The sequence below is a fragment of the Oryx dammah genome, unplaced genomic scaffold (assembly GCF_014754425.2).
Source record: "Oryx dammah isolate SB20612 unplaced genomic scaffold, SCBI_Odam_1.1 HiC_scaffold_26, whole genome shotgun sequence".
In the NCBI taxonomy this organism is placed as follows: Eukaryota; Metazoa; Chordata; class Mammalia; order Artiodactyla; family Bovidae; genus Oryx; species Oryx dammah.
The window spans coordinates 14,437,700-14,450,870 of record NW_024070210.1 but is presented as its reverse complement, the minus strand read 5'-3'; the positions used below and the strand labels follow the sequence as shown (position 1 = coordinate 14,450,870).

The following is a 13,171-nucleotide window of genomic DNA, read 5'->3' as shown; positions in this document are numbered from 1 at the left end:
AGCTTCTGACTGTTAACATTTCTGACTGAGTGTGGCCCCAGGGTTCAGGCAGCTAATTGCAAGTCAGGAAGCCTTACTCCTCTCATTCCCATGTAGCTGTGATGCTCATAGTTGTCCCCAGGCTTCTGGAACAAAAAGGTGCCATCGTACCCGCTCAGGTAGCCGGCTAGACCAATCAGCATCTGAGGAGAGAGGCGGAACGTAAAGATGAGAGGCCTCGGAGAGAAGACTCCGTCTCCTCCACACTGCCCTCCCAGCTGCACCCAGACCTTGGCTTCCCTGACAACCGTCCACAGGAGGAGCCCCCAATATGACACTTTCTCCTGCAGCTGCTGCAGAGCAAAGACTCTTTTGTTTACAGAGCTCACAGCTTGAAACAAATCCTCTCCTGTGTTAAGGCCAAGTCCTTGGGTACAGTGAAGACTGAGTACTTAAGAAGAAAATAACCCCAGTGTGAAGGGCAGGGCTAGTGAGGGGCTTCCTCATTCAGCCTTCTTTCACTTGCTGTGAAGTAAAACACGACAGCTCATGGACGGAGGCTGTGGGCAGGGGCTGATTCCTGGGAGACCGCACCACTGAAAGGAAAATGAGGCTCCAAGTCAGGATGAAGAGCAAGGAAAGAGGCCAAGTGGCTACACACCAGGCATAGAGAGAAGGGGAGAAAATGGGGAGCACAACGCAGATGGATGCACCTCCCCAGAGCGGAAGGGAAAAGTCCCAGTGGAAACAAAGCCAGAAGGCCAGGGACTGGTTTCTCCTACTGCCAGTCTTCCAAAGGGAGGCCACCCTGGCACATCCCCAAACTGAACACATCAACTGCAAACTAAGCCTGTGAGTTGTGAATCCCTCACAACGCTCGAGAGGATCGGCCTCTTCATTTCTCTTTCCTTGACCATCAATAGTGTAAAACTTACTTTTTCACACATATAATCAGAAGCAGCTAAAACCTAAGAACTGTCAGCAAATACCAAGCATCAGTAACAGCCCAAGGCTGCCTGGGCCCAACCCCTGCACTCGAGCTGGGCTGTGTGGAGGGAAAGCCTTGCCCAGTAACGCTGCTTCTGGGGGCTCAGATGTGGGGAACTAACTCACTTTTTTCTCTAAGCAGTTCTAAACAGAGTCACTCTCCATAGCTCCATGTCAAGACATAGAAACCAAAACTCAGCAGTAAATTAATATAAATCCTTATTAAAAAAAAAAAAGAGGAATCCAAGAGTCCAGAAGTTATATTTAATGTCAATTAATTTACTATAAAGTAATATAAGGTATTGAGAAGACAGAGCCATCTGAATACCCAGATGAACTTAAACTGAGAAGTGACAATCAAATGAATGTTCCTTCCCACCTGGCATCTCAGAGGACAAGCCCACCTGGTGCATAAATTCCCAGACAGCTGGGCTGGTGGCATAGCAGGAGGAAATGTACAGGTGACTTGGATCTCGGTGCCTCCCATATGAGGTCGCTAACTGGGGACAATACTTAGTACTCTCTGAACTACAAGTAATAAAACCTTCCTCGCAGATGACTGTAAGGCTTAGAGCAGATGCCAAAGGTAAAACAACTGGTACTCTGCCAAGCATTCAACAAGCACTAAAAATTCATTCCCCTCTCAGTTCCCATAAGGTTAAAAGTAGTCCTGAGGGGATTCCTAGGTGGCCCAGTGGTAAAGAATCCACCTGCCAATGCAGGAGACACAGGTTTGATCCCTGGTCTGGGAAGATCCCATATGCCGTGGAGCAACTAGGCCCATGAGCCCCAACTACTAAGCCTTTGCTCTAGAGCCTGGGAACCTCAACTACTAAAGTCCACAAGCCCTAGAACCAGCATGCCACAACAAGAGAAGCCCCGCAACGAGAAGCCTGCACACTGTAATGAAGAGTAGCCCCTGCTTGCTGCAACTGGAGAAAAGCCTGAGCAGCAACAAAGATCTAGCAGTCAAAAATAAAAAATTAGAAATTTAAAAAGTGAAATAAAACTTTTTAAAAAAGCGTGTGTTAGTCGCTCAGTCATGTCTGACTCTTTGCAACCCCATGGACTGTTGCCCGCCAGGATCCTCTGTCCATGGGATTCTCCAGGCAAGAATACTGTAGTGGGTTGCCATTTCCTTCTCCAGGGGCTTTTTGCAACCCAGAGATCAAACCTGGGTCTCCTGCACTGCGGGCAGATTCTTTACCATCTGAGCCATCAGGGTAGCCCACTCTGCTAATTTTCTAACTCAAGAACTCATTCAAATCAGTATGAATAAGAGGAATTTACTAGAAAAAAATGCTGTCATAAAAATATAAAACACTAACAAACATACAAAAAAAAATTTCAGTCTAATTTAGGAAGACATGCAAATGGAAACACTTATATACCATTTTTTACTTTCAAATTGGCAAAGTTTTGGCAGTGTGATCACACCAGTGCTAGCAATGAGGTGACGGAAGCAAGCACCCTCATATGCTGTTGGTGGGAGTACATATATTATCACATTTTGCAGGATAACTTAACAATGTCTAACTCAAATCTAAATGTGTACATCCTTTGCCTCTTCAGTTCAGCTGCTGAGGCTCTTTTAGCCACACCTGCACAACTATGAAAAGACAAATGTACAAGGAAGTTCACTGCATTATCTTTTATAATGACTCAAAACTGGAAGTAACATAAATGCCCACCAGTAGAAGAGAGGCAAAATAATTTATGGCTTACGTGTATAATGGAATATTATATAGCCACTAAAAAGAATGGGGTACATTTTATATGCTGATGTGGGAAAAAAGTAAGATATATTTAAAATACAAGTTGCTCAATTTTAGTCTGTTTCTATTTGCATATATAATGTGCTGTTCATGTGTACTAATACATACATGTGAATAAATGCATACACACTTGTATTTGTATAAAGTTTCTGAGAGGATATATGAGAAAATGTTAATAAAGGTGGCTCTGGTGGCCTCTGAGGAATAGAAATGTGAGAGAAGGTAGCTTTTGACCTTTTATTTCCTTCTATTCGAATCAATTTTCTTGCTATATGCAGGCATTTTTATTTCTTTTAAAGCACCTATTTCCCTGGAGCCCCTGGCACTCAGGGCTGGGGCCAGTGTGAAGCATCAGGCATTGGCCTCAGTACTATAGGAGAAAACTTCCTAGTCACCACTTCAAGGGGTTTTTGTTTTTTTTCAGGTTTTTTTTTTTTTATGTGAACCATTTTTTAAAAAGTCTTTATTGAATTTTTTACAATATTGTTTCTGTTTTATGGTTTGGCTTTTTGGCCTTGAGGGCATGTGGATCTTAGCTCCCTGACCAGGGGCTGAACCTGCACCCTCTGCACTGAAAGGTGAAGTCAACCACTGGACCACCTGCTCCCATGGGGCTTTCTGATTCTTTGACTAGCTTGGCTTCAAAACCTGTGGAAGCTGCTTTGCTCATCAGTCTCTTTCAAGCAGGTAGAGCACAAGCAGACAGACTGCACTCCCTGGTGGCAGCCTTACAAAGAAGCCTCCCATGTCTCCCTTCACACAGGAGCCAGATGGGAGGAAGGGAAGGCTTCCGCAAAAACAATGCTGCCAGTGTTCTCATGTCTTCATTGCGCTGAGCACTCAGTTCAGGTCAGTTCAGTCGCTCAGTCGTGTCCGACTCTTTGTGACCCCATGAATCGAAGCACGCCAGGCCTCCCTGTCCCATCACCAACTCCCGAAGTTCACTCAGACTCACGTCCATCGAGTCGGTGATGCCACCCAGCCATCTCATCCTCTGTCGTCCCCTTCTCCTCCTGCCCCCAATCCCTCCCAGCATCAGAGTCTTTTCCAATGAGTGGAAATGGCAACCCATTCCAGTATTCTTGCCTGGGAAATCCCACGGACAGAGGAGCCTGGCGGGCTATGTGGAGTCGAAAAGAGTCAGACACAACTGGGTGACTAACCAGCAGCAGCAGCACATACCATAAAATTCACCATTTAAAAGTGTATAATTCAGTGGCTTTTAGTTTATTCACAAGGTTGTGTGACCATCACCACTACCTAACTCCAGACTATTTCATCACCCCAAAAAGAAACTCCACACTCATTTGCAGTCACTGCCCAATCATCCTTCCTCCTTGTTACTGTTGTTGTTTAGTCGCTAAGTCATGTCCAACTCTTTTGCGACTCCATGGACTGTAGCCCACAAGGCTCCTCTGTCCGTGGGATTTTCCAGGCAAGAATACTGGAGTGGGGTGCCATTTCCTTCTGCAGGGGATCTTCCCCACCCAGGGATCAAACCCAGGTCTCCTGCATTGCAGGCAGATTCTTTACCACTGAGCCACCAGGGAAGCCCTGGCAACTACTAATGTAAATTTCTCCACAGATTTGCCAATTCTAGATATTTCATATAAATGGAATCATATAATATGTGGCCTTTTATGTCTGACTTCTTCCATTTAACATAATGTTTACAAGATTAGTTCATGTTGCAACATGTGTCAATACTTCTTTCTTTTTATGGCTCCATAATATTTTAACTCCATGTCTGAGCCCAGAGAACTCCTAAAAATACCAAAGGTTTCCCATGCAAACAGCTGTTCTGGGATGTCAGAGGGTTCTTTCTACAAGCCCATGAATTAAACCCCAACCTAAGACTGGGCTCCAACCCTTAGCAGCGTGCAGTCCACCACACTGCTCACCTTTCCCAGAGGTGGGTGCACATCAAAGAAGAAGGTGCGGTTGATATAGTAACTTCCCATTTTTCCAAAGTGAGTCTCATCCCAACTAAAAAGAAAACAGAAAGAGAAATGAAATTCTTAATATCATCATACAACCCAAATAGCCTTAATACAGCATGGTTAAATTTACAGTTAAAACCCAAGGCTACAAGTTTCAAGCAATTAATGAGAAAATCTGGATTTTAAAAAAGTGCTTTTAATGCAAGTAGTTTGAGGAAACAAGACATCAAGCTGGTCCTTAACCTGCATTTAGACAGAAGATAAAGGCTAGCAAATACCAATCTGTCATCATAAATTTAAGTTAAATCTATACTTATTCTGTATCTTGAATTTCTATTTATTTTAAAAAGGCAAAGAGTTTCCTATACTATAAAAAGTTTTACAATAAGTTTTCTTCCAAGTCTGCTAACTTCTAACCCCAAGACTATTAAAACTACATTATTCTTGCTGTTACAAACTACACTGTGGGCTGGAGTCTGATTTTGCTCCCAACCTTGTGATAATTAACCTCTGACTGTGAATTCTGAACTTGCTATAATAATGGACATGAGTTAGAGCAAGCTCTGGGAGTTGGTGATGGACAAGGAAGCCTGGCATGCTGTAGTCCATGGGGTCACAAAGAGTTGGACATGACTGAGCCACTGAACTGAACTGAACCAGTATATAAAAAGTGACAGCTTTCTCACTAAGTTAACAATCAATCTAAAGCCCATCCTCATTGCTGCTGCTAAGTCACTTCAGTCGTGCCCGACTCTGTGTGAACCCATAGATGGCAGCCCACCAGGCTCCCCCGTCCCTGGGATTCTCCAGGCAAGAACATTGGAGTGGGTTGCCATTTCCTTCTCCAGTGCATGAAAGTGAAAAGTGAAAGGGAAGTCGCTCAGTCGTATCCGACTCTTAGCGACGCCATGGACTGCAGCCTACCAGGCTCCTCCGTCTGTAGGATTTTCCAGGCAAGAGTACTGGAGTAGGGTGCCATTGCCTTCTCCGAAGCCCATCCTCATTATTTACTTGCAAATTACCTTGCAAGGAAAGAAGTGATTCTAACACATTAGCTTTTAAACATAAAGTAAAAATCCCGTTCTTCTACAAAACCACAGTAAGCCTTTCACACCCTACATGCGGGCTTTACAGCAGCAGGCCCGTTATCCAGCAGAACCTGGCCGTTTGTCTGTGTCAGTCTCTCCCTGCAGCTCAGAGGAGCAGTTGCTTTCCAGTGACTATCCATCCCCAGGTCAGCTTCAATAAGCAGTTATCGCTGACCTACAACATGAGGGGCAAAACACGCTCTTAGCAAAAATATAGGGTTCTTTTGTTTGTCTTACTCCCTGGGTCTAATAGCTAGGCAGAAGGGCAGATCTACTCCTGCATCTGCTGAGCACAGGGTTTGACATGAAATGAGGATGATGACCTGGTGACGTCAAACAGAAAAAATAACTTCCAAGCAGTGTGACAAACAGACTTGCAGAAAAAGAGAGCGATAGATCCGGTCCCAGGACCGCCACCCACTGGGTGAGCATGACCCTGCAAAGTCACTCAGCATCTCAGGACCTCTTTTCTCATCTACATGAAGCAGACAATAATAGTATCTGCCAGTCCATCTCCCAGGGAGTTATCAAGTAACACACGTGAGAGAACTCTGCAGACTATAGTCCCACACATGCAGGGCGCTATGTAAATTGTCCCAACATTTGTGGTTAGTTTCAAAGTCTGTTTGGAAGCATGCTGGTGAAGGAGTATAAGATTTTTACTTTCAAGTAAAACTAGTAGTAATATTCACACTTCCTCTTGGCTTCCACTGCATGTTTGCAGTGGGAGATAGTCCTCCCAGGCTCTCTCCTGTTCCTACAGACCTTGCAGGATATGCCAAGAATGCAAGGTCCTGATAGCTCTTTACTCAGGCCATTTCTGTGGGTTATGCTTCCAGCAACCTAAAGGAAGACACAGAATCTCCCTCTGGGACAGAAAGCAGTCTGGTTTACTGCTTATTATAAAACAGCGGATTCCCCAAGCTCCATACACCTCAGCTGTGACGCAACCCACTGCATGTGCAGGCATTCACCCATGCCCAGGGCATCACATGGGGCACTAGGGGCAAGCGGAGCTGATGCCAACCTGCTTGCTGTACTGTGAGAAATGAAATTGGCTGTCTCTGACTCAGGACTTTGTCTCCTGGCAGCATCCATAAAACAGTGACAGACTAACTGATTAGTTGGTAAGTAGGGTAAAAATAAGGGCTTCCCACGTGGCACTAGTGCTAGAGAACCTGTCTGCCAATGCAGAAGACATCGGTTCGATCCCTGGGTCCAGAAGATCCCCTGGAGAAGGGTATGGCAACCCACTCCAGTATTCTTGACTGGAGAATCCCATGGACAGAGGAGCCTGGTGGGGTACAGTCCATGGGGTTGCAAAGAGTTGGGCATGACAAGTGACTAAGCATGCACACAGGGTAAAAATAAAACCCTAAACCCTGATGAGCAAAGGATGCTGAGTTATAGCTTTCCTTAAGAGAAAGGACTTGTGCCCTCAGGGACAGGGGTAGGGGATGACAGAAGACTCCCTGGATCTGGTAGTAAATGCTCTTGCCCAAGTGGTGGTGAAGGGAGGTAGTAGGAATCTTCCACTGGCCTACCTATGAACAAGGCTGAGTGGAGAGAGGCAGAAATGAAACAAACTGTCTGAATGCTGCCTTGGTTACTGCTCACATTCTTCTGGGTAAAAGCAGGAAAAGATGTAATCACCAATATGGGGCAACTAGCTGAGGAGCCCCAGTCAAAAGGCAATATGGATGCAGCTGAAGAATCACGGAGCTCCCAAAGCTTACCTTAATGCTGCTCACAGCAAGGACCTTGCTATTCCATACAGAACTCTGGGTAGAGTGAAAATATTGAAAGGTCCTTGGATGAGCTGTGTGCTCAAGCTCAAAGTGTGCCTTGCTCAGAGATTCAGAGCCACTCTGTCCCTCTGGGTCCCATGATCCCGCCCCTCTGCCACAATCTGAGCTGCTTCAAAGAGAAAAATGATGAAAGGTGAGGTTAAGGTCTCCCTGTCCCTAAAGGGGACTATAAAGGCCACACATGACTCAAGCTCAAGGTCCTGTTGGATACAGGAGCGCCCTAGTCAATCCCTTAGAGTTTCAGAGACAATCTGCCAGGTGCAGGGGTTACCAAAAGTGCCGAGGACTGCAGGGAGGACCAGAGCGATGAGCACAGGGACTGAAAGAAGAGGGTCCCTAAGCCCAGGGGCTCACCAGACACAGGAAAGTACACTGGGAAGAAGTAGGGCAAACCTATCCAGGGGCTACAGGAAAGAAAGGCTTCCTCCTGCCCCCTGCATCCAGCACTGCCCAGACTCCCCACCTGGGAGCGGCGTGATCTCTAGGTGGCTGTCTGTAGCTCCTGACACAGGCAGATTAGACTTGTTAGTTCAAAGAGCAGGGAAAGCACCCAAATTTAACTGACAGGGTCTAAGCCAAGTTCCCATCTGGGAAGGGAAGGTAAAGTGCCGTTGTGGGTGGGGCCCTTGAAACTACTGCTGTGGCTTCCACTGCTGGATGCATAGTTGTATTTATCCTATGCATGTCAAAGATTATCCCATTCAGGGACTGCTGTATAGTGAGAGGTGATCCTGTCCCCTCCTAAGGGGTCCTAGAGAAACAATATAATCACAAAAAAGGGACATTACAGCTTTAAAGATGGAATGGGGCGGGGCGGGGGGGAGCGGCGGGCAGGTTCTCTATGAAAGCAATGCCATCTGCTGGACATAGGCTTCAAGTACATACCTTTTTAAAGAAGCAACTATCAACCTACTCCTAAGCTCTTGATGAAATCAAGAGCCTGAACCATAGTCTTTGGCCTGATCGTGCTGCTTTGAAACTGTGGCTAGCAAGGAAACTGCTCAGTAAGCCTCGTTGGTGAAACAGAAGTGGTATATTCAAGAGCATAGCTGGCCTGGCCCTAGAAGCATCTTGATTTTTCAAACAGAGGTGTTAGCTGTCCCTTTGGAAGAAACTATCTTCCACTCCACTACCTGCAGCAAAGCCCCTGACTCAGTGAGGTCTTGATTCCCAGAGTTTCCTCTTAATGTTTGTGACTGGTTTACTGATGGTTTGGCTAAACTAAAAGCAGATGGTAGCCACAGGGCAGCAGCTATCGTCCAGCCCCACTGACAACTCTGGAAAGACGACTGCAAAAAGGGTTGACTGGCACAATGCACTGAATCAAAAGTCAATGCCTGTGCCTTAGATGATATTCTTAAGAAACAAACAAGTTATATTTTTACTTATTCTTAGGCTTTTGCCATTGGCCTAACCATCTGGTGTGTCACTTGGAAGGCGACATATATTAAGAAATTTAAAGCCGCCCTCTTTGGAGCCAATCATGGCTGCCTGTCAATGGGACAATCTGGATCTCTCATGAAGATACACCCCCAGTAAAGGCCAGTATTTTAATAAGATTGATTAGAATCAAGCTGCTGATCAAACCTGCACCATCCTGACCACTGCCATCGCTGCCAGGATACCACCTGCTGCCACCAACACACTGGGCATGGAAATACATCTACCACCATGGAGGCACAAAGTAAAGGGCTGTTTGTTCCCAAAGCAGAGGCCATTGCTACATTGTGGGAACTTGCGCTGCCGAACAAAAGCTGTCCTGTTTGTCTTGTAGTAAAGGAAGCCACACTGCATGGGGCACTGACCCTGCCCACTCCAAGGAAACTGGCCATATCAGGACTTTGTTCCCCTCTCCAGGCTTTTCAGGTTACAGTGTTGATACTGCTATTCCAGTCCAATCACCTTCCTGTAGACATACCACTGTGGCCCTTGAAACTAAACTGTGCCATGTTTTCAGCATTCCAAACCATCTACAGTCTGACAATGGTGTACCTTTTTTTTTTTTTTGGCAATGGCCCAGCAGTCAAATTATCCAATGACATTCCAACTCCAGACCATCCACAGGTATCTGATGTTGTCAAGCACTAAACAGTCTTCTCAAAAAGATTTCTGATTATACTTCCCTCACCTCCACTTGGTTCATACACTTCAGTCACATAGTTTGGCCACCTAAAACTAGGTGTTTATCTCCTCTTGGCCACCAACTGGGTAATGATCAGGATAAAAAGGGTGGAGCATTATAAAAACCTATTGGAAAATTTGAGATTCTTCCTTGATGATTCCTGGGCTTGGTTTGTCTCCCTTAATGGCAACTCCAGATCAGCCTGGGGGTGAGGGGTGGAGGTGTGGGATTTACAGGATTCTAACTTAATTCTAGTTCAGTTACTTAGATTTTCTCATTGGAGTGAGGTTAAAAATAAAGATCACTTGGTTGAGTACACTGCTTGTGAAGACCGTCTACAATAGCTCATGTGGGCCAAGGTGGGAGGCATAATAAGCCTCTGTCAATTTTCTGACTGCTCATGGCAGAAAGGTCTGGATATTAATAGTAGGCAATAATTGGAGTAAAGGTGAAATTACAGGTACTAAGTGGGACACAGGGATTATATGGCAGTGGGAGGAAAGAAATAACCTTGCCATCTAGGGAAAGAACATCTTAGGCCCCTGAAGATGTAAAGAGAAGGGAAATAATGAATGCTGTTTGCCTGCTAGGCCCAGAGTCCATACTGCCAAAACACTATGGTACAGTTAAAGCACCTGGCAGCTGTATATAGCAATAGACCTGTTGCTGAATCGATCACCCTGCTATGAAATCAGAAAGACTCGTGTACATGGCCAGTCTTGAACTATCCTCATGTACCTGACGATATCAACATTAATCCCCAACATGGATCTCCCTTCACATGTGTGCAAAAATACAAAATGACACCACCTTTATCAGTATGCATGCATGCTCAGTCACTTAGTCATGTCTGACCCTTTGCAACTCCATGGACAGTGGCCCACCAGGCTCCTCTGTCCAAGGGATTTCCCAGGCAACAATACTGTAATGGGTTGCGATTTCCTCCTCCAGGGGATCTTCCCAACCCAGGGATTGAACCCAAGTCTCCTGTCTCCTGCATTGACAGGCAGATTCTTTACCACTGAGCCACCTGGGAAGAATGACTGATACAAATTCATATGCTTCTCCTGACACCGTAGGGACCTTAGGTTATACCTTATATAGTGACTGACGCTGCAACTACTCAGTGACACTCACTGCCCATGTGGTTTAACCAAATCACTGAAATGGTGGTCTAAACCAAATCTGATGACAATCCCAATAAAATTTAATAGAAAATCCTGAACTGCAGTGACACGCACCCCTTCAGGTAATATGTTAGAATGTAGGAAAGAATGGGCCTTGGAATGTCTTTCCATTGGGCATGGAAGTTGCTTTATTAATGAGAGAACTCTTAATTATTGGCAATGACACCAAAAATCAGAGGTCAGTCTAAACATCTGTGTACAGACCATAATGGATAATAGATCAGACTTAGATTACATCCCAGCTATCTGAAATAAGACTTACTGGTCCTTCCTCCCCACTCCTCCACACATAATTCTTCCTAGGTGGCCAAATCCAGAACCCTGGAGGACATAGGTTAATATCACAGGTTGGCTTCACCCTGCTGCTTTGAGTCCTGGTGACAGCAGCCTTAATCAAGTCTTGTATGAGATAAATTAAACAGACTTGGTCCATGCCTCTGTGAGTCAGGCTACCCAGAGTAGCCAATGGAGCTTCACATTCATATGAAGATTTGCTAGAAGCCAAGATAGCTTAAAATCAAGCGGTGAGCATGTTGGGAAAGACAGTCCTCCATGGCTCTCTTGTACTTCCACATATCTCGCTGGGTATGCCCAGAATCCAGGGCCTTGATTACATTTCACCTGAACCATTTCCCAAAGTTGTGTTTGCATCCAGCAGCCTTGAGAAATGAGATAACGTCTCTCTCTAGAACAAAAAGTATGCTTGCTAATTGCTTGCTATAAAACAGTAAATCCCTTGGGTTTGTTGTTCCTTAGATGCAAGGCAACCCACTGTGTGCGCAGTCATCCATCTGAGCCCATGGTGCCACCATGTGGGGTTTTTGGGCCATGAGAAATTGAATCCAACTTGCCCACATTCATCCTGCTTCCTCTGCCATAAGTAGGAAGTCTTTTGATTCTGACCCAGGAGTCTCATATCTTCCGTCAGCACTCATGAAATAACAAGCTAATTCCTTAGTTTCCAAGTGGGGTAACCTGATAATCTGTTAGCTTGCTTTTTAGTCAAGGAGTTCCATTTCTACCAACCTCTACACTTTCTCCTCAGTGATGCAGAGAAAACATAGTATCACTTTTTGGCCAAACACATTAACCATTTTCAGATCATATAAAGCTCTTCCTCCTTCCAGCGCGAGACTCTTGAAGTTTTTTAAATGAATTTGACTCCTGCAACTCAGTCCAACAAAATCTTTAAGAAAATATGTCTCTCCTCACAGGATGGAGGAGAGATAGCCAGGTGGGACCCTTGTTATCACCCATGGACACACAAGTTGTTAAGGTTCCTGAGAACCTGTTAGGAACCAGTTAGGAACATTCCCACCCCCACCACCCCGCCCTCGGAGGCGCGGACACCCTGCAGATTAGGAACTCGGGCTTAGGAAATTCTATACTGAGGATTTCCAATTCTCCCGGGAAAGTTCAGAGCATCTTTAAAAGCCACGTGAGGCACTGCAGCATAATCTGCAAGACAGGAAGACTCCTTCCTCACATACTGAGAAATCCCACTGTCACCCACCAAAACTAAAATCTATTCCTTCTCCTGAGGGTGCCAGAGGCCACCACCAGCAACCTGTATCCCCACCCTCCAGCGGACCCGCCCCTCCCACTGTGAATCCCGCCCCTCCGCGATCCCGAGCCAATGAGAAGGCGCGCCCCTCCTTCCGCGTGGCTACGGTGCCCGCCCAGGCCCTCCCAGCACTCACCAGATGTGCGGCGGCTGGTCCAGGCGGTGGAAGCGGGTGGCGAAGGACGTCAGCGTCACCAGGGCCAGCAGGGCCCACCGGCCGGCCGCCTCGAAGCGCCGCGAGCTCGGAGGAGCTGGCCGTTTAGGGCTCCGCGCTGTAGCCGTCTCCGTGGCCACGTCCCGGCCCGCGGCCCGAGCCGCCTGGGACCCGCATCGGCCCCTCCTGGGGCGCAGTTCGGATCCCGCCAGGCCTCCGCCCGCGGCCGGCGGCATTCTTCCCCTCCTCAGGATGGCCCTCCGGCCCGTAGACACACTGGGTCCCGCGAAGCGCCCCGCCAATAAGTCACCAGGGGGCAGCTCGGGGTGCCCTGGGAAATGTAGTTCCCTGCGCCGGCTGCGCGGCGCCGGACCCCGGCCTCTGGGGTGGGCGGGGAGGGCGCTCGCTGCCCGGGCCGCTAGGAGGCGGCTAGTGGCGCACAGCATGACGCGCGGGCGGCGCCGGCCAGGAGAGAAGGCGGGCTCAGGGAGCTGCGGCTCCCAACGGCGCCGGGGCTGGGGGCGTGGCGGCGGGGCGGGCCGAGCTCCCCGAGACCTTGGGGCGCAT

General features: G+C 47.1%; 1 protein-coding gene across 2 annotated transcripts in view; it reads right to left on the bottom strand.

Annotated features, from left to right (window-relative positions):
- The window catches only part of POMT2 (protein O-mannosyltransferase 2), a 43,436-nt gene extending 30,306 nt beyond the window's left edge, over positions 1-13,130 (bottom strand). For both annotated transcript variants that reach the window (XM_040226007.1, XM_040226008.1), the window contains exons 1-3: positions 12,587-13,130; positions 4,643-4,727; positions 78-182 (exon numbers count right to left, since the gene is read on the bottom strand). In XM_040226007.1, the coding sequence (XP_040081941.1) occupies positions 78-182; positions 4,643-4,727; positions 12,587-13,050 (654 nt within the window). In that variant the 5' untranslated portion in view covers positions 13,051-13,130. The remainder of the gene's footprint in view (positions 1-77; positions 183-4,642; positions 4,728-12,586) is intronic.
- Positions 13,131-13,171: the final 41 nt, after the last annotated feature.